Source organism: Salmo trutta, chromosome 1 (genome assembly GCF_901001165.1).
Source record: "Salmo trutta chromosome 1, fSalTru1.1, whole genome shotgun sequence".
NCBI lineage: Eukaryota > Metazoa > Chordata > Actinopteri > Salmoniformes > Salmonidae > Salmo > Salmo trutta.
This window is the reverse complement of record NC_042957.1, coordinates 58,381,819-58,406,715: the sequence shown is the minus strand read 5'-3', so window position 1 is coordinate 58,406,715 and position 24,897 is coordinate 58,381,819. Positions and strand designations below refer to the sequence as shown.

General features: G+C 41.7%; 1 protein-coding gene across 1 annotated transcript in view; it reads left to right on the top strand.

Moving 5' to 3' along the window:
- Nucleotides 1-24,169, top strand: part of LOC115202643 (forkhead box protein K2) — a 34,117-nt gene extending 9,948 nt beyond the window's left edge. The window contains exons 2-9 of the mRNA XM_029766727.1: nt 2,837-3,025; nt 7,188-7,338; nt 16,988-17,134; nt 18,497-18,690; nt 20,745-20,935; nt 21,051-21,332; nt 21,592-21,789; nt 22,284-24,169. Coding sequence (XP_029622587.1) covers nt 2,837-3,025; nt 7,188-7,338; nt 16,988-17,134; nt 18,497-18,690; nt 20,745-20,935; nt 21,051-21,332; nt 21,592-21,789; nt 22,284-22,501 — 1,570 coding nt within the window. The 3' untranslated portion in view covers nt 22,502-24,169. The remainder of the gene's footprint in view (nt 1-2,836; nt 3,026-7,187; nt 7,339-16,987; nt 17,135-18,496; nt 18,691-20,744; nt 20,936-21,050; nt 21,333-21,591; nt 21,790-22,283) is intronic.
- The last annotated feature ends 728 nt before the right edge of the window (nt 24,170-24,897 follow it).

Genomic DNA, 24,897 nt, shown 5'->3' with positions numbered 1-24,897 from the left:
GGCAATACTAAAGTGCCTATAAGAACATCCAATAGTCAAAGGTATATGAAATACAAATCGTATAGACAGAAATAGTCCTATAATTCCTATAATAACTACAACCTAAAACTTCTTACCTGGGAATATTGAAGACTCATGTTAAAAGGAACCACCAACTTTCATATGTTCTGAGCAAGGAACTTAAACGTTAGCTTTCTTACATGGCACATATTGCACTTTTACTTCTCCAACACTTTGTTTTTGCATTATTTAAACCAACTTGAACATGTTTCATTATTTATTTGAGGCTAAATTGATTTTATTGCTCTATTATATTAAGTTAAAATAAGTGTTCATTCAGTATTGTTGTAATTGTCATTATTACAAATAAGTTAAGAAAATCGGCCGATTTAAATCGGTATCGGTTTTTTTGGGCCCTCCAATAATCGGTATCGGTGTTGAAAAATCATAATCGGTCGACCTCTAGTATTAACTTGAGGAACGGCAAGGAGTCGTATACCAGTTAACGTGTTAGTTGCTTACTGGACCCTGGCAATCTGTGTGAAATGTTAACTGTTTTCCCTCTACAGTATGTGGTTAATTTTCAGAATGAGAGAATTGGGTAAAAATGAGGCGTTGCTTGTTAAACAAGTACATTCAGGGTGTGTAGCTGGAGCTGGGCCAGGTTTAAGCTGGATGCCACTATAGAGGTGAAAGGAACACCACACACTTTCCCTCTTTCTCACTTTTGCTGGCACATTGTAGAACAGATGTTCACAGGCAGTGTACAATGTGCAGTGCAGCCCAAAGATATTGTTTTTGTTGTGTTGAACTTGACAGTAACACGTGTGAGGGGGAATTATAATTTTAACTCGGTGAACCTTATTTTTACACACATGTAGCCTTGTGCACTTGATCAATGTCTATAGTGACCACTATAATAGAGCGAAAATAGAATGCCTGTTTGTTTCATTCTATTTCTACCTTAAAATGTTTTTTTCCCCATGTGCAGTGTGTGTGTGTGTGTGTGGTCACAAGCGTTCTATTATAAAGGCTGTCATGGCTAACTGCAATATTAGTGTATTGTTTTTTTTCTCAACTTGAGTGTCATTTGCAGTAAAGTCTAGGCAACAAATAACATTGGATTGCTTTCTTTAAATGTTTTAGCTGTGAGTTAGGTTCACATTAACCACTATTTTACACAGACTGATCATGTACATCATATTCTATCATATTCTTTGTTGTTCAATTAGTTAAAACCTGCATTTTTTTCCCCCTAGCAGGGATGTTTTGCATGTTACAGTGCAAAATAAAAAGTGTCACCTTTTTGGGCCCTCACCAGTTTGCATCCCTGTACCATGCTGGTAACTAGTTTTGAAATGACATGTTTTCCCACTAGACACTAGCAACGTGTGGTCTGCATAAGGAGGTCATCAACATCCCCCTATTTCATCAAATAATTTAGTTTCCCATACTCTTTGTTGACAGGGGTATTACATTGGTCCTGAAAGGGTGTTGGAGTGCATATGCATAATTGAAGTGTCTGGCTTCACCAGGCTGGCTCCCAGCAGTTTTTCACCCTCTGAGTAGCAATGCTAATTTGAGACTTGGGTGTCAGGGACACTGTTCTCTCTGAATGTGCTCTATGCCAGCTCTGTTGGGGCTTGGCAACAAGTGCAGCAGCACCTGGCATCCGGACCAAAAGGAAGCAGGGCTGGCATAACAATCTGGGCCTCCATCTCTCTCTGGGGTGTGGTGATGGAGCCTGATCCTGCACTGATTGAACCTTGGTGTACATGGACATCTCCATTCTAGGCATGCACACTGCTTGTTGTTTACCCCACAATGAGAATGTGTGTTTGATTAGGCTACCACAGCCTATATTTAGCCTGAGCCTCTGGAAGCAACGTCAGCACAAGAACCGATTGCCAGGAGCTTCATAAAATGGGTTTCCATGACCGAGCAGCCTTACACAAGCCTAAGATCACCATGCGCAATGCCAAGCGTCTGGAGTGGTGTGAAGCTCGCCGCCATTGTACACTGGAGCAGTGGAAACTCGTTCTCTGGAGTGATGAATCACACTTCACCATCTGGCAGTCCGACGGACAAATCTGGGTTTGGTTGATGCCAGGAGAACACTACCTGCCCCAATGCATAGTGCCAACTGTAAACTTTGGTGGAGGAATAATGGTCCTGGGCTGTTTTTCATGGTTCGGGCTAGGCCCCTTAGTTCCAGTGAAGGGAGATCTTAACGTTACAGCATACAATGACATTCTAGACTTCTGTGCTTCCATCTTTGTGGCAACAGTTTGGGGAAGGCCCTTTCTTGTTTCAGCATGACAATGCTCCTATGTACAATGAATGCGAGGTCCATATAGAAATTATTTGTCGATCGATGTGGAAGAACTTGACTGGCCTGCACAGAGTCCTGACCTCAACCCCATCGAACACCTTTGGGATGAATTGGAACGCCGACTGCGAGCCAGGCCTCATCGCCCAACATCAGTGCCTGACCTCACTAATGCTTTTGTGGCTCAATAGAAGCAAGTTCCCGCAGCAATGGTCCAACATCTAGTGGAAAGCCTTCCCAGAAGAGTGGAGGCTGTTATAGCAGCAACAGGGGGACCTACTCCAAATTAATGTCCATGATTTTGGAATAAGATGTTCGATGAGCACGTGTCCATATAATGTAGTGTATAACAAAAAAGACATTACATACAAAATACTTTTTATAGTTTACATACATTTAAAATCATTAACATGTAGTGTGTGGATGCTCAGAGGCCACATAGACTGGAAGATTGCATTACATTGTGTGGTAGGTGAATTTGAACCTTTTGTCTCTTTTTCTCTGCAGGTGCACTTTCAGGTTTCCCAGCACAAACATCAAGATCACATTCACAGCCCTGTCCAGTGGGAAGAGGGAGAAGCGTGAGGCACCTGAGTCTCCAGTAAAACCAGTCCACATCTCTCCGCTCACCATAAACATTCCAGACAACATTGCCCACCTCATGAGCCCCCTGCCCTCGCCCACCGGCACCATCAGGTACAGTAACAGTAGGCCTGGGCCTCAGTTCACCTTGAGGTAACTTATTATCATACTGGCCTGGCGGCTAATGCTTAGTTTATTGAACTCTAGGGGAAGCTGTGAACCAGGCTCAGCTTGCAGTTTAGGTCACCTCCTACTCTACACATCTGTCCAACACAGATTTATTGTGTGTACTTGTTAAGCCTAGTCTGTGTGTAGCCATTGGAAGTCTTCCTATAGCTGCTGTGTACGTGTTGACTGAAAATACATACCGTAATTTCCGGACTATTGAGCGCACCTGAATAGAAGCCGCACCCACTGATTTAAAAAAAATAAATGAATAGTTTTTTTATTTTGAACATAAATAAGCCGCACATGTCTATAAGCCGCAGGTGCCTACTGGTACATTGAAACAAATGAACTTTACACAGGCTTTAACGAAACACGGCTTGTAACAAAAATAAATAGGCTTTAACGAAACACGGCTTGTCACAAAAAATAAAACATTTGCAGTAAGCTTTAGTTGTCTTTTTGCACAGTCAATTCCTCACGCTGCTGTTTCCAACGTCTTATCATCGACTCATTAAGACCAAGCTCCCGTGCAGCAGCTCTATTTCCTTTTCCAACAGCCAGATCAATCGCCTTCAACTTGAAAGCCGCATCATATGCATTTCTCCGTGTCTTTGCCATGATGAGGGTGACAAAATGACTACCGTAATCAGAATGATGGGAAGTTTGAGAGCGCTTGATTTAATCTAAACAGTAAACAAAAAAGTTGTTTGACCTTAACCCGTTCGGCAATTTCATTGGTCTAATGAAAGCTTCATTCCGCCAAAAAACTGAGCACGTCACAGAATGTTTTTTTTTTTTTGAAAGCGGGAAAAATCCATATTAGCTGCGTCATTGTTTAAGCCGCGAGGTTCAAAGCGTGGGAAAAAAGTTGCGGCTTATAGTCCGGAAATTACGGTAGCTTCTAGCAATGTTAATTTTGACAGCTGTTTCAGTTTTAATACCTTTTATTCTGTCACATTTTAGTGGTTTCATCTTTTGTTAGTTATTATTAGTTGACTAAAACTATGGGCAGTTTGTCTAGTTTAAGTCAGCCATTTAGGTCACATAGTAAGTGCATTTTTTTTCCCCAATATTTTTTTTATTTTTTTATTTTAAATTATGAATATTTAGGCTACCTCTAACTTCCATCATGTGCACATTCCTTGAAAAGGGGGGAAATTGAGCTTTACAAAAATGCCAGGAGTATTACGGTACTACTAATATTCAACAAATGGCATTTGTTTTTTCCATAGGGAAGGTTAGTTACAAGTCAAGTGTCCTGTAGGCTTGGGTGGTAAACTGTATAACGGGGAATTTGGAAGAAGCCACAGGAGGATTTTTCAATACCGTCAACTATTCCTTTGAAGTTTCAATAAATTTGAATATTTGTAGCTACTTTTTATGATAATACCTGCAGTCAACTTGTGCAATATATTAGGAGATAAAGCATATTGCATTCTTCATTCAACCTGTCACATTATTTTACGTGATGAAGCTTACCGTAGTTCCCCAGAATAGTTGAACCAGTCACGTGTTTGTAAGTAGCACAATTGGAGAAAGCCATCTGGTGAGTCCACGGCATTCTATATCGATCAGCGAGTCTCTGTTGTGCGGCGCACATGAGGTGTTGAAGCCATCAGATATCTTATAATGGCTTTCTGCCAGAAGTCAGAGTGCCTGATGAGTTCTGTACAGCTGCCATTTTCCCCCTGGGCTTTCTACTAGGTTTTTTTTTTGTTTTTGTTTTTGTTTTTTTCCCCCTCCCATCTGGTCCATGTACACATGCTTGTCTTCCTTCGGAAAAGCATGCATCCCAACTTTGTTCATTTGCACAATTTCTCTCGTTCACTTTCGCTTGTAAATGTCCATACAGATCGAAAATGGCATTTTCTTTAACTTTATGAGCTGTATTTGCTGGTCTTTGTAAATTAGTTTGTTTTGCTCGTTGACATTTCACAATTAGTTTGCTAATTTTGTTAGCATTCTGGTAAGAAGCCCAGTTGACTTTTCTTGTGTTTGTAGAGCCCTCTTGTGTGCTATGCTGGTAATATCGTAAATCCTGGAACAAGAGAACTGTATGACGACATGAAAATCAGTATACCGCCCAAGCCTACTGTCCTGGCTTCGCATCAGTTTAAAAGATTGAACAAGTGACTGAAGTGATCACCTGGGAACTGTGTGGGAGAGCCTGTGTAGCTCAAATATGTAATGAGAGGATTGAATGAAATATTCTGCACGCATGCATGCTTAGGATTGGACAAAACAGTTGAAAATGAGCTTCATGTCAAATGAAATGTCCATTAGTCTCACGTGGAATTCTCTTGTTACATTTTCGTAGACTAAAATGAAAATTAATTTGTAATAGTTAGTTTTTCCCAGTGCATGTCGTTATCGTAGTAGTTTTAGACAGGAAAAATAGGTTGTTGACTAAATTAACACTGGCTTCTAGGGGTGTGAAATTTTAAATGTAATTGGGATCCTTAATATTAGGTAACATTTTTAAATTCACATTGCAGTTATCACCCAACATATTTTGTGTTATTGCCAAACTAGACGATAGGCTATATAGGCCTGGGGAAAGTTGTGTAAAGGTTGACTCAGAGATATGACTTAGCTGCAGAAAGTAAACTGCATAGTGGGTAAATATCCACAGCATCGAAGAGTGTTGAAGTGCTAGGCTCAACTTCTCAGCTGTTTTTTTTGTCCTCTTTCTGCCTGGTGGCCGACCTGCCTATACTGTGTCCCTCCCCTCTCTCTCCGTCCCTCGCTAGCTCGCTATGAAAGATGCAAGTGTTTATATTCTCTTAAGTATGGTAACTAATCCAGGGCTCTACAGTGCGACCATTTTACTCGCATATGCGCCTAAATATATTTCTGTGCGACCTGGACATTTTTATTTAGGAGCGCCTGCAACATTTGAAGGATTTTTGCTTTAATATCTCAATTAAAGCAAAAATTAATTATAATATAATAAACACACAAATATGAGCCTTAGGTCATTAATATGGTCAAATCCGGAAACTATCGTTTCGAAAACAAAACGTTTATTCTTTCAGTGAAATACGGAACCGTTCTGTATTTTATCGAACGGGTGGCAACCTTAAGTCTAAACATTACTATTACATTGCACAACCTTCAATGTTATGTCATAATTATGTAAAATTCTGGCAAATTAATTGCGGTCTTTGTTAGGAAGAAATGGTTTTGACACAGTTCGCAACAAGCCAGGCAGCCCAAACTGCTGCATATACCCTGACTCTGCTTACACTGAACGCAAGAGAAGTGACACAATTTCAGGCACCGCATTGATTTTATGCAACGCAGGACACGCTAGTTAAACTAGTAATATCATTAACCGTGTGTAGTTAACTAGTGATTAAGTTAAGATTGATTGTTTTTATAAGAACTTTAATGCTAGCTAGCAACTTACCATGGCTCCTTGCTGCCTGCACTCGCATAACAGATGGTCAGCCTGCCATGCAGTCTCCTCGTGAATTGCAATATAATCGGTGTCCAAAAATGCTGATTACCGATCGTTATGAACACTTGAAATCGGACCTGATTAATCGGTCGACCTCTAGTGCTAATCCACCCATGAATTCCTACTAGCACATTGCACCGATGATGGAACTGCTCCAGATACATTGAAGAATGGAACAAATATTGATGTTCTCATTTGATTCTAGCCAATCATCAGTGTTTATCTCCAGATTACTCATGTTTGTTTCTGCTAATGACAAATTGTTAAGCGTTTTATGCTGTTTTAACTCTCAACTTAATGCCTCATGAAACTATTTTTCTCTCCTTTCAATATGGCTTAGATAATGTGAGGCTATTTGCATAGGTGGTGTGTACTAGTCTGACTGCAGGCTACTGCAGTTAAGGGTACAGATAAGCTGAGCCAAGATATTTATTTTACTGGGGCCCCCTTTTCCTCAGAATAGCTTGGCTAATTATAAACCATCACTTGAATTCTAAAAAAGGAGCTGAGGTCAATTAGGCAGTTTTGTTTGTAGCCTAAAAGTATTGCAGTATTCTTAGTCAGATAATTTGATATGTACTGTGTTGGTCATCATGCTGACAGAGACTTGGTGACTCATTAACGGTCTGGTCCTCTTCTTCCCCACAGTGCTGCCAACTCGTGCCCCTCCAGTCCCAGAGGAGCAGGCTTGTCCGGCTACAGGATGGGTCGCATCGTCAGCTCTGCAGAGCTACAGCTCATAAACGACAACTCCCAGTCAGAGAACGACAAGGAGGCCTCAGGAGGGGACAGCCCCAAGGTGAGCACCACATGCAGAGAATCTCCATTGGACATGCTTTTAGTCTAAGGCTAGGCTTAAATTAGTCTGTGTCTGTGAAAATGCCCTTTTTAATTTAGTGGCAATCAGCAGTTGAAGCCATAAAGTGTTATCCCCACCACTGTTTTGGTAAAAAGCTGAGGGATGGGGCTGGAGAAATGTAACCACTCTCAAATTCATAGACAGAGCTATGGATGCAAGAATTGACCAACCATGATATCAATATAGTTTTAATGTTATGAGGGTGTACAGTGTTTGTTTACATTTACTTTGTTTTAGTGCTGAGTAGGGTTGCACATTTTGGGGAATATTCAGAGGTGGAAACTTTCTGTGGGAAGTAATGGGAATATATGGGAATTAACAGAAATATATGCAAATTAATACCACTTAAATGTAGATGTTTTTTTGCATTGGATATATTTACCATATATGGAGACAGAAACACACATTTTACCTTATCATAAGTAGACATAATTGCAAATGGTTAAATCCTTCCAATAGAGAAAAAAAATGATGAATTTAATTAAATGAGTTGACTCTTCACATGGAATTATTTCACTGAACAACAAAAGAGGAATATTGAATGATCCCCAATGATCCATCACATCTCCCAAAAAACGTTTTCAACATACATCTGTAAAATTAGAGTCTAGAAACTAAAGCTTTGGTTGTCTTCCTCTCAGGCTTCTGTCTTCTCCCTGGACCTCCTCAATGTCCACCTCTTGAACATCAGACTCTGAGGGCTCATCTTCATTGTCACTTTCCAACCTGGTTGAGAATGACTTGTTGTCAGGCTCAAAAAGCCTCAAATTTGCCCAGATGGTCACCAATTTTTCAACCCTTGTATTGATCAGCCTGTCGTGTGCTTTGGTGTGTGTGCATGTGTTCCCAAACAAGGACCAGTTGCGATCTGAGATGGCTGATGTTGGTGGGATTTGGAGGATGATGGAGGCAGCAGGGGAAAGAGCCTCATATCCACAAAGTCCCTTCCACCAGGTGGCTGATGAGATATGTTGGCACGACTGCCATATTGCATCTCCATGCCAAAGCCCTTGCTTGGAAGTTTACTTCGCCAGACTGCAAAGAACCTTGCCCTCATCAAGGCCAAGGTGGCGAGACACGGTAGTGATGACACCATAGGCCTTGTTGATCTCTGCACCCAACAGGATGCTTTTGCCAGCGTACTTGGGGTCCAACGTGTACGCTGCGGTGTGTATGGGCTTCAGGCAGAAGTCTTTACGCTTTTTGATGTATTTCAGAACTGCAGTTTCCTTTGCTTAGAGCAACAGTGAAGTGGGCAGGGCACTACAGATTTCTTCTCTTACATCTGCAAGCAGAGTCTGAACATCAGACAGGATGCTGTTGTCTCCCTCAATCCGTGCAATGGCTACTATTTTAGTTTTCAGGAGTTTCAGGCTGCTTACCACTCTCTCCCAAAACACATCACCCAGGAGGATCTTCTTGATGGGGCTGTCCATATCGGCAGACTGTGATATGGTCATTTCTTGGAGAGACTCCTTCCCCTCCAGGAGACTGTCAAACATGATGACAACACCCAACGGGTGTTGCTGGGCAGCTTCAATGTGGTGCTCTTATTCTTCTCACTTTGCTTGGTGAGGTAGATTGCTTCTATAACTTAATGACCCTTCACATACCTAACCCTTTCCTTGGCTCTTGTGTGTATCCATTGTTTTCAGTGCCATGATGTCCTTGAGGAGCAGATTCAATGCATGAGCAGCACAGCCAATGGGTGTGATGTGAGGGTAGGACTCTACTTTAGACCAAGCAGCCTTCCATGTTCGCAGCGTTGTCTGTCACCAGTGCAAATACCTTCTGTGGTCCAAGGTCATTGACTGCCTTTAGCTCATCTGCAATGTAGAGACCGGTGTGTCTGTTGTGCCTGTGCTCTTGTAGGATACTGGTTGAGGGGTGGAGATGTAGTTAATTATTCCTTGCCCACGAACATTCAACCACCCATCAGAGATGATTGCAATACAGTCTGCTTTCTCTATGATTTGCTTGACCTTCACTTGAACTCTGATCTCTGCATCCAGCAAATGAGTAGATAAAGCATGTCTGGTTGGAAGGGTGTATGCTGGGTGAAAAACATTCAGAAATCTCTTCCAATACACATTGCCTGTGAGCAGCAGTTGCATACACAGCTCGAGCAAGACATTAATCAGCATTTCTCTGACTACGTTCCTCCATTGAGTCAAAAAAAACTTCTAACTCCAGGAGGAATTGTGTTAAGGTTTCTGATTCATCATTTTCACCTCGAAATAGAAGTAGAGGGACTTTTGTCGAGGTTGCTTGTGATCGCTGAGGAAACTTTATGCACTTGGCCAGATGATTCTGCATCTTTGGTGCATCCTTCACATACGATTTGGCACAGTATTTGCAGATGTACACAGCTTTTCCTTCTACATTAGCTGCAGTGAAATGTCTCCACACATAAGATAGTGCCCATGGCATTTTCCTGTAAAGATGAGACAAAAATGAGTAAAAAAAACCCAAATACAATTCCATGTCTAGATAAATAGTTAAGCAGTTCGATTAAACAACTAATTTGTAAGATAAATGTTTTAAAATTAAATGTATATGGAAACCGGTGAATTAACACTCCTCAGTTAGCAGGCTCAAGCAAGCTAAAACCCACACGGTAGCAAAAACTAACTAGCAGAAATTAACAAGTTAGTAGCCTACAGCAAGGTGTTTAAATCATTTCTATTTACTAGTTAACAAAAAATGTCTGTCATATAAAATATATTCACCCCACCCAGTATTGTAATCAAAACTTACCAGAAAGCATGTAGGGCCTGGCTCAGACAGTGCAGTAGTGGGCTCAATTGCATCTCATTAGTGTGCAAGATCTTGAGAATCAGCTGTACGTGTGATGGAAGAATGCACTGTGCATGCAGAGGGTTGCAACTCCATTGAATTGGGGATAGTTTAACCAAAATATGCCACAAGGCCTAGAATTGCCTTATGTGTATCCCTCAAAAAAGGTTCACTGTTATAAGCTAACTTTAAAAAAAAAAAAATGAATTTAAGCAAAATTCCCGGGCTTAACTTCCCATGGAAAATTTCCAGGAACTTTCCGACCCTTTGCAACCCTAGTGCTGAGTGATAAGTGGTTTTTGGGGTTGTTTTGGTTCTATTATTAAAAAATAATCACGCTTTTGATAATACATTTTTTTGTCATTAAATGCACTATGTGTTGTGTGGATTGAATGATGTAACAACACAGAATAAAACATTTAACAATAGTCCCATGATGGTAGTGACTGCCCATTACTGCACTTATTAACCATCATTTATTTACATTACTATTATAAATATTTCAGTTGTTGGGTATTTTACATTGTTTTATTTGACTTTTTTATTATTTAATTCCAACTCATCTCATCTCTATAGAGCTGCTGTCTGACAAAATCAGTATTTTAATAGTTCTTAAGTTAATAATGCATACTTTTATGACTGCTGAATATCAACTATCAATCACTTAGATCATGTATTTTCAGGTAGAGATACCTCCCGAAGCAACTGCTCCCTATCCCTCTCGCTCGCGTGTCTTCTCTCCCTCTGTGTGCCCCACACAGACTGGACAAGTAGGCGTGAAATTGTTTATGGTCATGTTGGTTAATTACTGCGCTAATCTATGTAGAATATTGGCCTGTTGGAAACTACAACTCTACTCTATCACAGTTTGGACTTGATCTGATTTATCTCTATTGGTTTTAAAAAAAAAAAACATATTTGATGTTTCGGTTAATTGCTTAACACTACTTTGTTTACACATATTGGAGTAAAACAAGTTTATTTGGAATCTGGATGGGGTATGACAGTTGAACTAAGCTCGAGGCATTTCTAAGTTATATTCTTCAAGAATCAATGGGTACTGCAACTGCAGATTGCCCTTTTAAATAAGTGCACACTTTAATTAATTGGAGAGGAAAAGTAGTCATGTGTCTGTCTGTTTTTGCATTTTATCTGATGCATGTGACAAAACAAACCCATGATTTGTTGTCATCAACTTTAATTTGTCACATGCTTCATAGACTAACAGTGAAATGCTTACTTACGGATTATTTTCCAACAATGCAGAGTTAAAGATGAGATGAAAAATAATATACAAAATTGAGAGAGTGACACGAATAATAAATACACAGTGGTTAACAAATAGAAATAGCATGGCTATCATATAGGGAGTACCCGTATCGAGCCGATGTGCAAGGGTATGAAGTAATTGAGGTAGCCATGTAATGTAGATACAGGTAGGGATAAAGTGACTAGGCAACAGGATAGATAATGGACAGTAGCAGCAAAAAAAGTTAGTGACTAAGTGCAAAAAGGGGTAAATGCAGCTAGTCCTGGTAGCCATTTGATTAGCTATTTAGCAGTCTTGTTTAGATGTCTTGGGTAGAAGCTGTTCAGGGTCCTGTTGATTTCAGACTTGGTACTGCTTGCTGTGCTGTAGCAGAGAGAACAGTCTGGCTTGGGTGGGTGGCTGTCTTTGACAATGTTTTGGGCCTTCCTCTGACACCGCCTGGTATAGAGGCCCCAAATTAGTCAAGATGCTCTCGATGGTGCAGCTGTAGAACTTTTAGAGGATCTGAGGGCCCATGCCAAATCTTTTCAGCCTCCTGTGGGGGAAGAGGCATTGTTGTGCCCTCTTCAACTGTTGGTGTGTTTGGACCATGATAGATCCTTTGTGATGTGGACACAGATGAACTTGAACCTCTCGATCCACTCCACTACAGCCCTGTCGATGTGAATGGGGGTGTGCTCACCCCTACATTTCCTGTAGTCCACAAACAACTCATTTGTCTTACAGACATTGAGGGGAAGGTTGTGGCCCTTGTCCTGCGAATTGGAGCGGGTCCAGGGTGTCTGAGATGATGGTGTTGTGAGTCATGACCAGCCTTTCAAAGCATTCGAGTGCTACGGGACGATCGTCATTTAGACAGGTTACCTTGGCATTCTTGGGCACAGGGACTATTCTTCCCTACCAAGCAAAAAGGCAGTAACTGCTCATAGTGTGGAACTGAGAAATATGGCTTTTATTTACCTTGGTTTCAAAGTAACTTTATGCAGTTACAGCTAACATGACCCCCATTTTCTCCAAAACACAATTCAATAGAGGCAGGATACTTGTCCACATGATTAAGCATGTATTTAATGTAGCAAAAAATGACAAACTAATTTTTTACCAAATGAGCAGTTACTGCCTTTTTGCTTGGTAGGGCAGAATTGTGGTCTGCTTGAAACATATATGTATTAGACTGGGCCGGGGAGAGGTTGAAAATATCAGTGAAGAACTTTTCCTGCTTGGCAGCTCATGCTCTGAGGACGTGTCCTGGTAATCTGTCTGGCCTTGTGAATGTTTACCTGTTTAAAGGTCTTACTCACATCGGCTATGAAGAGTGTGATCGCACAGTCATTTGGAACAGCTGGTGCTCACACGCATGGTTCAGTGTATCTTGCCTCAAAGCGAGCATAGAAGGCATTTAGCTCATCTGGTAGGCTCATATCACTGGGCAGCTCATGGCTGGGTTTCCCTTCGTAATCTGTGATAGTTTGTAAGCCCTGCCACATCCGACGTGCGTCAGAGCTGGTATAGTAGGATTTGATCTTAGTTCTGTATTGACGCTTTGCTTGTTTGATGGTTCGTCGGAGGGTGTAGTGAAATTTCTTATAAGCATTTGGGTTTGTGTCCCGCTCCCTGAAAGCAGCAACTCTAACCTTTAGCTCAGTGCTGATGTTGCCTGTAATCCATGGCTTCTGGTTGGGATATGTACGTACGGTCACTGTAGGGACGTCGTTGTCGATGCACTTATTAACCTCTCTGGGACATGTGGGACGCTATAATACAAGTATTATACACCATTTTAAAGATAAGATTCTCTTCAATCCAACCACAGTGTCCGATTTCAAAAAGGCTTTACGGCGAAAGCATAACATTAGATTATGTTAGGACAGCGCCTAAACAAGAAAAACCACACAGCCATTTTCCAAGCAAGGAGAGGTGTCACAAAAACCAGAAATACAGCTAAAATGAATCACTAACCTTCGATTATCTTCATCAGATGACACTCCCAGGACTCAATGTTACAAAATAAATCTGTTTTGTTCGATAAAGTTCATATTTATAGCCATAAACCCCATTTTTTACATTGGTGCGTGATGTTCAGAAAATGTCTTCCCTCAAACTCCCGGTGAATGAGCACAAAAATTTACAAAAATACTCATCATAAACGTTGATAAAATTCACAACATTTATTGAAAGAATTATAGATACACTTCTCCACAATGCAACCGCTGTGTCAGATTTCAAAATAGCTTTACGGCGAAAGCACATTTTTCAATATTCTGAGTACAGAGCTCAGCCATCAAAGCAAGCTATACAGTTACCCGCCAAGATCTGGAGTCAACTAAACTCAGAATTAGTATTATAAATATTCTCTTACCTTTGCTGATCTTCGTCGGAATGCACTCCCAGGAGTCCCACAAGAAATGTTATTTTTGTTCGAAAAACTCCATATTTATGTCCAAATACCTCCGTTTTGTTTGCACGTTCAGATCACTAATCCAAAGGCATAACGCGCGAGCGCAAAACCAGAGACAAAGTCAAATAGTTCCATTTACCATTCGTAGAAACATGCCAAACTATGTTTACAATCAATCCTTAGGGTCTTAAAAACCTCTTACATCTAGATGTTCCGCTAGCGGAACACCGCTCCAATATCCAATGATAGGGCGTGGCGCGAATTACAAACTCCTCAAAAATCCCAAAACGTCAATTTTTCAAACATATGACTATTTTACATAATTTTAAAGACAAGACTCTCCTTTATCTAACCACCATTGTCCGATTTCAAAAAGGCTTTACAACGAAAGCAAAACATTAGATTATGTCAGGAGAGTACCCAGCCAGAAATAATCACACACCCATTTTTCAAGCTAGCATATAATGTCACAAAAACCAAAACCACAGCTAAATGCAGCACTAACCTTTGATCTTCATCAGATGACACTCCTAGGACATTATGTTATACAATACATGCATGTTTTGTTCAATCAAGTTCATATTTATATCAAAAACCAGCTTTTTACATTAGCATGTGACGTTCAGAACTAGCATACCCACCGAACACTTCCGGTGAATTTACTAAATTACTCACGATAAACGTTCACAAAAAACATAATTATTTTAAGAATTATAGATGCAGAACTCCTTTATGCAATCGCGGTGTCCGATTTTAAAATAGCTTTTCGGTGAAAGCACATTTTGCAATATTCTGAGTAGATAGCCCGGCCATCATGGCTAGCTATTTTGACACCCACCAACTTTGGCACTCACCAAACTCAGATTTATTATAAGAAAAATTGGATTACCTTTGCTGTTCTTTGTCAGAATGCACTCCCAGGACTTGTACTTTACACCCAATGTTGTTTTGGTTTCAAATAATCCATAGTCATATCCAAATAGCGGCGTTTTGTTCTTGCGTTCAAGACCCTATCCGAAGAGTGACGCGCCGGCGCATATCGTGACAAATCTTTCAAAATATTCCATTACTGTACTTCGAAGCATGTCAAACGCTGTTTAAAATCATTTTTTTGCGATTTTTCTCGTAAAATAGCGATAATATTCCGACCGGGAGACGTCGTTTTCGTTCAAAGACTGAAAATGTAAAATGGACTCTTCACGTGCACCCGTTTCATTGTTCTCAGATCGACCACTATCCAAATGCGCTACTGTTTTTCAGCCAGGGACTGCAGAGTCATCATTCCCCGTTCTGGCGCCTTCTGAGAGCCTATGGGAGCCTTAGAAAATGTCACGTTACAGCAGAGATCCTCTGTTTTCGATAAAGAGGCTATAGAAGGCCAAGAAATGGTCAGAGAGGGCACTTCCTGTTTAGAATCTTCTCAGGTTTTGGCCTGCCATATGAGTTCTGTTATACTCACAGACACCATTCAAACAGTTTTAGAAACTTTAGGGTGTTTTCTGTCCAAATCAAACAATTATATGCATATTCTAGTTTCTGGGCAGGAGTAATAACAAGATTAAATCGGGTACGTTTTTTTTATCCGGCCGTGAAAATACTGCTTTCTATCCTAAACAGGTTAACATAAATCTCCGATAATATTCCAACCGGACAATAGCGTATTCATTACAGAGGAAAAAGGAGCGGTGGGCCTGCGTGCTCGCGCAGTAAACAACTCGTTGGTCCCAGGCTTGAGTCGGCTCCTATTCTCTGCCCAGTAACAGTAGAAGCATAAAACAAGGTTCTAAAGACTGTTGACATCTAGTTGAAGCCTTAGGAAGTGCAAAATGACCCCACAGACACTGTAGTTTGAATAGGGATTAGATAGAAAAACTACAAGTCACTTCCTGGTTGGATTTTTTTCTCATGTTTTTGCCTGCCATATGAGTTCTGTTATACTCACAGACATCATTCAAACAGTTTTAGAAACTTCAGAGTGTTTTCTATCCAAAACTACTAATAATATGCATATCCTACCTTCTGGGCCCGAGTAGCAGGCAGTTTAATTTGGGCACGTTATTCATCTGAATTTCTGAATACTGCCCTGTCACCAAGAAGTTAATGAAGCCAGTGACTGATGCCATCGGATGAATCCCGGAACATATTCCAGTCTGTGCTAGCAAAACAGTCCTGTAGCTTAGCATCCGCTTCACTGGACCACTTCCGTATTGAGTGAGTCACTGGTACTTCCTGTTTTGAGTTTTTGCTTGTAAGCAGGAATCAAGAGGATAGAGTTATGGTCAGATTTGCTAAATGGAGAGAGGGATGTGTATGCATTTCTGTGTTTGGAGTAAAGGTGATCTAGAGGTTTTTTTTTTTCGCCTCTAGTTGCACAGGTGACATGCTGGTACAAATGAGGTAAAACGGATTTCAGTTTCCTGCATTAAAATCACGGCCGCTAGGACTGCCACCCCTGGGTGTGCATTTTCTTGTTTGTGTATGGTGTTATACAGCTCATTGAGTCCAGTCTTATTGCCAGCATCGGTTTATGGTGGTATAAAAATATAATGATAACGATCTTGGTAAATAGTATGGTCTACGGCTTATCATAAGGTATTCTAATGTGAGCAGAACCTCGCAGAGACGCACACCCCCTCCCCTGAGCGTCCCCGACGCTACCGTTCTGTATTGCCGATGTGTAGAAAAAAACAGCTAGATTAATATTTTCCTTGTTCCGCCACAACTCAGAGATACATAGGATATTACAGTTCTTCAGATCACAGTGATGGGATGCTCTCAAACAGAGCTTGTCCAGTGATTGCACGTTAGCCAATAGCGCCGCCTACTTCTCAGTTTCAGGGATTTGGGCCTGGTCTGGGATAATCAATATGTTCTCCGACTCATTGAAGTTAGTCCTCAACCAAATCGAGGTTGGTGATGGCTTTCCAGAAGCTCTTTTCGGTCATAGGAAATGATGGCGTAAACATGTACAAAGAAAGTTAAGATCAACATCCGAAAATACACAAAATTGTTAAATTGGCCAGGAGCCTGTAAAACGGTTGCTATTCCCTCCAGTGCCATTGCTCACAAGATGTTCTATGCTACCTAGTAAATGATACCCTTTCTTCCTTCCTCTTCCCTTTTAGGATGATTCCAAACCGCCATACTCATATGCACAACTGATAGTCCAAGCCATTACAATGGCACAGGACAAACAGCTCACACTAAACGGAATATACACTCACATCACCAAAAACTACCCCTACTACAGGACTGCAGACAAAGGCTGGCAGGTGAGAAATGGCGTCTTTCAATACAAATAATTTCAATGAAAATGGTGCATGTGAGGGAAAAAATATGAACCTGTTTTGAATAGCAATAGGATTCCACCACATGGTTATATTTGAAATATCTCAAAAACCACAGAGTATAGCCCCTTGACTTTTTCCAAATGTTCTTGTTTCAACATGGATCAACATTGTAGTTACTCTACAATACTAACTTAATTGACAGAGGGAAAAGAAGTATGTACAGAATAAAAATATACCAAAACATGCATCCTGTTTTCAACTAGGCACTAAAGTAATGCTTGGCAAAGCAATTCACTTTTTGTCCTGAATACAAAGTGTTTGGGGCATATCCAATACAACACATTACTGAGTACCACTCTCCATATGTTCAAGCATATTGGTGGCTGCATCATGTTATGGGTATGCTTGTAATTGTTAAGAACTGGGGAATGAATGGAATGAAGCTAAACACAGGCATAATCCTAGAGCAGGGGAACTCTACTTTTACCGTATGAGGTCCAGAGCCTGCTGGTTTACAGTTCTACCTGATAATTAATTGCACACACCTGGTGTCCCAGGTCTAAATCAGTCCCTGATTAGAGGGGAACAATGCAATAAAATGCAGTGGAACTGGTTTTGAGGTCGAGGGTCCTAGAGGAAAACCTGTTTCTCTCTGACACTGGGAGATGAATTCACCTTTTCAGCAGGGTAGTAATCTTAAACACAAGGCCAAATCTTCACTGAACTTGCTTACCAAGAAGTCTGTGAATGTGGCGGAGTTACAGTTTTGACTTAAATCTGCTTGAAAAGCTATGGCAAGACCTGAAAATGGTTGTCTAGCAATGATCAACCAATTTTTGACAGCTTGAAGAATTTTGAAAAGAATAATGGGCAAGTGTTGCACAATCCAGGTGTGGAAAGCTCTTAGAGACATACCCAGAAAGACTCACAGCCCTAATTGCTGCCAAAGGTGTTTCTACCAAGTATCGGTTGTGAATACATATGTAAATGAGATTACTTTTTAATTTTCATTCAGTTAGCAAAGATTTCTAAAAACAAGTTTATTGTGTGTAGATGAGTGAGACTTTTTAAATACATTTTGAATTCAAGCTGTTCAACAAAATGTGGAATAAGTAAAGGGGTATGAATACTTTCTGAAGGCACTGTATGTTAACATGTGCTTTGACTAATATGCAACCTTGTAAAAGTACACATTCACCCTGGCTTCAAACTGAAGGGAGGTACATGGCTTATCCCATCTGTTTCCATGCTGTTTTTGAGCATGTGCCATTGATGAACTGTGACGTGAATAACAGCCTTGGCTGCAGTGTGTTCGTACTAACACGACGGCGTATTCTGTTGTAGAACTCGATCCGTCACAATCTGTCACTGAACCGCTACTTTATTAAAGTAGCCAGATCGCAGGAGGAACCGGGCAAGGGCTCGTTCTGGAGGATAGACCCGTCCTCAGAGGGCAAGCTCATGGAGCAGGCCTTCAGGAAACGAAGGCCGCGGGGTGTGCCCTGCTTCAGGACCCCCCTCGGACCCCTCTCCTCCAGGTATGGACCTACTCACTCTCAGGTTTCAGTCGCACGATGAGCTCGCTGCATGCTTTACTGCAGGGGTCTCCATCCGGTCGCTCGCAGCCCATCTATCCACATTGACATTATCCCGTTCCTAGTTAGCTCCAGTTGGCCTAAAAAATCCAAATGTAACACAATATCTGCCAGTTAATTTCCAGTAGTGCACGCATTTCTCTTCCATTCACTTTGTGTAGCTTGTAAGACAGAATGATAACTGTCTTCTGGGTAGACAGTAGGCTTGGGCGGCATACCGTATACCGGGGTATTTGGAAACAGCCACGGCATGGTTTTTCAATACCGTCAATACCATTGAAACTATTTCTTATGTTTTTCAATCTTTTTTTAAATATTTTGTTACTTTTTAAGTAAATACCTGCAGTCAGCTTGTGTAATATGTTAGGAGATGAAGCATATTGCATTCTTAATTTCTCCTGTCACATTATTTTACATTATGAAGCTTACCATAGTTCCCAGAACAGTTGAGCCAGTCATGTGGGGTGGCAGGTCGGTGGTTAGTTGGGCCAGTAACCGAAAGGTACTGGAGAAAAGTAGCTCAACATCAGTCAGTGCTGTCTGCTGATAGAAAGCCTATGAATTCTCATTCGAGTGGAGAAATTCAACTGAAGCACAAAATGCCGAGTCTGATGCCGAGCAGAAATTACAATAAGAAGCATTTTACATCTGAGTTTACAGAACACAGCAAGATAAAACAATAATTGTATTTTTTTCCTGTGTGAGAAAAAGCAGAATTCTGCATTAAAGCACAATACTATGTTTAACTTGCTTGTTATCTAAGTATGTGGCTGAATTAATAGGGTGATGGGCCATCATATAGTGTTAGCTTTCTCCGTGTTTGAGAACTCAAAGCCTTTTGGATTAGTTATTTGTACAGCTGCCACTATCTTGATTTCCTTGTACTTTTTCTCCTCTCCGTTCTCGGCCCATCTTCTCCTCCCCAGGCCCGTTGCCCTAGTAACTCCACACAGACACAGCATGTACACATGCTGCAGCAGAGACAGTACTGTTCGTCCTTCAGACAAACTTGTTTCAAAACTTTGTTAATTTGCACAATGTCTCTCATTTACATTTGCTTGTAAATGTCCAAACTCACCAAAAATGACGTTCAGTAGCTCCTATCTAGGCCATCCAGCTGATAAATTTATACATGTATGTTTTTGCAATTCGTTTATATTTGTTTGTGCTCTTTAGCGTATTTAGTTGGCATCCTCCATGTAAATGTTCCATTACTTGTGAAAATTTTGTTAGCATTCTCTTAATAGACGGCCAATAGTTGTTTATTTTTTTTGGTGTGGCCTTATGTACTAAGCCGGTAATACCGTATATCTCGGGATGCGATCAAGACGGTATGACAATATGAAAGTATGGATACCGCCCAACTCTAGGAGACAAAAAGACTTTCCCCAAAACCTCAATTAAATGTTAACGGCAAAGTAGGCTTACCTGGCAGAATTCTATCATGATTATTTGATCAACCGGGTGGGCTTTGTTTAGCAAACTCTGTCATGACATGCAGCAGCAAAAACATTGCTAGACCAGCACAGTCCTCTCGCAAAATTCATTAAAGTGGTATTGCATGCAAATCAAAATGTATTTTTTTCCAGCCCCCAAAAAATGGTCTTCAGTGTGATTTTAAGTATTGGTGTGGACTCAGAACATCACATTTCATTGTTTCTCTAAGAATAATTGTAATTTTGAGTGAAAAAACGACAAAATCCCAAACCGGGAAAAATATAACGGGACTGAATTTGGGAAAATACTGAATTTTAAGCTAGGAAAAAATGTGGTATTTTGCGATATGTTTCAGAATTTAAAGTAGCTCTCATGCTATAAAAGGTTTGACACCCCAGCTTTACTGTTAGATTAGCATGTTTGTGCCATTGCCTTGTGGCCATATGTGGTCACTATAATATTCCCATTGGGAAAGTGTGACTATGGTGGTAAATTTCAATGCATCTGTAAATCTAGGGCTCTGAGCATTTTTAAAGCCTATCTGCTTTTCCCTTTCACAGGAGTGCCCCAGTCTCCCCTAATCACTCTGGGGTGCTCTCGGCCCACTCGAGTGGGGTGCAGACCCCTGACAGCCTATCCCGAGAGGGTTCCCCTGTCCCCATGGAACCAGAGCCCGCTCCGCTCCCTGCCACGGCAGTCCAGCCCAAACTAGCTGTCATCCAGGAGGCCCGCTTTGCACAGAGTACACCAGGTGAGAGATGCCCATTTTTGTCCAATCACATTGTGGGAGTCTTCTCCAATCCTATGTACAAATGTGCAGCCGTCACATGTGGATCCTCCGTTAAAGAAAGCTATTGTTTGTCCAGGCTCCCCTCTCAACAGCCAGCCGGTGCTCATCACGGTTCAGCGTCAGTTACCTCAGACCATAAAGCCGGTGACCTATGCCGTGGCCACGCCTGTGACTACCAGCACCAACCAGAACCAGCAGCCCGTCATGCAGACGGTGCACGTCGTCCACCAGATCCCTGCCATGTCTGTCACCAGCGTGGCCGGGCTCAGCACCGCCAACACCTACACAGTGGCCACCCCCGCCATGGTCACCCTCCAGACTGAGCCCCAGGAGAACGGAGACTACTCAGAGGCCAAAGGTGAGGGCATGGAAGGAGGATGGTGTAGTGTGTGTGTGTGTGTGTGTGTAGATGGACAGATTGTGTTGACTCATGGTAGTAGTGGTTTCAGCCAGGTTTACGTAGGTCTTTTTTACCCTTGACCAAGGCACCTGTATGTATGTGTTGTCTTAGTAAATGTGAAATGTATCATGTTGACCAGTTATTGTAGTGCCTGTTAGGTGTTAGTTATTAGAGGTCATTGGCATTCCTCTTCTTTTTTTCCTATGTTTGTCTCTAGTAAAAGTAGAATCTGTTCCAACCATCACCCACGCCTCTATAGGCGGTGGCAGTCGCATCATCCAGACGACCCAGTCGGCCACGCCCTTACAGACGCTGACTTTAGTGCAGCAGCAGCCGCCCTTGGGCCAGCACCAGCTCCCCATAAAGACCATCACACAGAACGGCACCCACCTGATGCCAATGCAGGCCGCTGCAGGTGAGACACTGACTGAATGGATCCTGTCAAAGCGCTTTATCCACATCTGTAGTCTACCACTGCTCTGACCCCATCTGTAGTCTACCACTGCTCTGACCCCATCTGTAGTCTACCACTGCTCTGACTCATCTGTAGTCTACAACTGCTCTGACCCCATCTGTAGTCTACAACTGCTCTGACCCCATCTGTAGTCTACCACTGCTCTGACCCCATCTGTAGTCTACCACTGCTCTGACCCCATCTGTAGTCTACCACTGCTCTGACCCCATCTGTAGTCCCTAGTAGTAGTTTGTTTAATTATCTAGAATTCATGCAGCATACTTGTCAATGCTGCTCTGCAGTGTATCTCTGGAGCTGGAGTTTCCTACACTGTTTGGAAAAGTGCATATGTTCTATTGGCATATGTTCTAAGACGTTAGATTACTTAGAGTATTCCATCAATTCCGGCACTGAAATATTTCAATGTTTTTCCTCATCTTCCTCCCTATGTTCAGCCACAGCTGTTGCGAGTCCTCTCCACTTGCTGGCCACTCACGCCTCAGCTTCGGCCTCCCTCCCGACCAAACGACAGAACGGAGCCCAGGCGGCCAGCGATCAGCCCAACGCTAAGCGCATCAAAACAGAGGAAGGGGACAGCGCAACCCCCACCGCAACCCGCGCAGCAGACACAGACTCGTCGGCAGCCAATGACCAAGCCAGCCACCACAACTAGTCTTCTACAACAACACCACCACCATCTTGTTGTTTTTTTCTCCTTTCCTACCATTTATTCCCCCCTTCATCCATTGACTCCCAAGGTGCCAAAAGGAGAAGATTTTCAGTTGGGTTTAACCATTGTAGAGGATTGGAAAATATGACCACCCTTTAGGAAAAAAAAGGCTGAAGAGAACATTTAATTGAGATTTGAAAAAAGGACAACTTGGACAAAGAAGAACTCTAATTTGAAGGTCCCCCTGTGAGACATCGCCACGGAGGAGGAGGATGATGACTACTCCAAGACCACAGGAAGCCTTAACAACAATTAACCTTTAACATGACAAGCTGAACTTTGACCACCTGCAGCGAGCAGTCTGACTGAGGCCCATGTTAGCCCGGCGGTCGCGCGGCACCTGTCTCAACTACCTCAGTGCAGATTGGGGGGCCACGGCCAAGGGCACCACTCAACGGACCCATGGGATGACTGGACGAAGTGACCAACTAGCAGCATGAGAAGCATTTGACGCAAACATGACATGTCAATGAGTGCATTCAGCAAAAGGGATCAAAACAGTCAGAGCCAATTCCTGGACATTTGGCAGCTAGCCTTTCATATACTGACCTAGCCTTATTGCAGCTGTAAGTAGAAATGCAGTATTTTGTTGTTCATATGTGGACCATAAGATCTGTTTTGGATGTATTTTCATTTATATAGGTAAAAAAAGTAATAACAATAATTTAAAGAAGGAAAGCATACAGCAGTGGGGTCAATGACATTTCAATCACTCCACCTGAACTTCAAAATTCTCGCTGTTAGTTTGTATGTGGATTTTTTTTCTGTTCAGTGTAGTTTCTTTTTACAATTCTATCAATGGAGTGTTTTTTCCCCCTCTGTCAAATCCACGTTCTGTCATATCCAAATCAATTTGCTTTGTTACACTTACATATTTTCATACTTGCACAGATAACCAGTAAAATATAAACATATTAATTCCATGTGTAGTTGATCAGATGCCTCCTCATCGAGCTTTCATGTAACAGACTACAGAAAAGTACCTGAGCCGTTAATGCTTGAATCCTTAGTTGAAACAATGCCACAGTGGTCACTCCGCCTCTGTGTTTGGTAAAAAGCTGAGGGATGGGCCTGGAGAAATGTAAACACTCTCAAATTGACAGACGGGGCTATGGATGCAAGGACTGACTATCCATGATATCAGAATTGTGGTTTTAACCATGTTTTGAGACCATACCATGCTTTACATTTACATTGTTTACAAACATTGGCGTATAACAAGTTTATATTCTGGATTCTGATGGGTTATGAGAGTTGAACTAAGCTCATTAGGCATTTAAGTTATTATTCAAGAATGGATGGGAAATGGATGTAGCAACTAAGGATTCTAGCTTTAACTGTATATTTAACAGAAGAAAAGAGCTGCTTAAAACCAGACCAGATCTGCACTTGGTAAAATGTTGTTTTTTTTTCTCTCTCGTTATCCTTGGCTGTGGTGACTTTGGTGTGGACAGACCCTTTGCTTGATTATTTTATTCTGTTCTGGCAACCTGACGAGTCTGTCTTCAGATTGTATATGTTCCAAACTAAAGAAGATACAAGTGATGGATATTTGTTCCGCTTCAGTGGATAAATGCTTTTTTTATTTTATATAAATTAATTTAAAACCTTTCACTCTCTATTTTACTTGTCCAAAGGTTGATCAGATCTTCTGCACTCAGTACGCTTTTCATTCACAGATGTTTCAGAGACAACACGCTAGAGCAGCTGAGGGCAGAGTGTACTTAGAAGCAGTGCGTGGCCATTCTATTGCCTCTGACCAGATTATCGTTCTTCAATTATACATGTTGAATCGCTGCCGTTCAACAACACCCAGCAGGTGATTGCTAACAGACCACGGCCACCCGTTCCTTTTAGCCATTTAATCTTTCTGGTGTTCCCCCTCACAATACAACTAGAGAATGACACACCATAGCCTCTTTTGCTGAGGATTTTCCATTTAGCACACAAGACTTTCACTTGTGATTTGAAGTGTTATTTAGTTGCCTTTTGACAGCTTCCGTGGGGAAATTCAAGATCTGAAAAATTAGAAATGCTTTCTTTTAAACCCCTTTCATTGTATTGATCGTTGTGGGAATTAGGATTTTGACAGTGCCCCGATTGACCACAGAGGGGCGGTATTGGCATGGTAAGCCAAACCTGCCTTCACATCACATACAATGTGCACAAAACATATCACCTTCCTAATACTGAGTTGCGGAACCCCCCCACCCAGCACTTTGCCCTCAGAACAGGCTCAATTCGTCGGGGCATGGACTCCACAAGGTGTCGAAAGCGTTCCACAGGGATTCCACAAGCATTTCTCTACACCCGCAATAACATCTGCTAAATGTGTATGT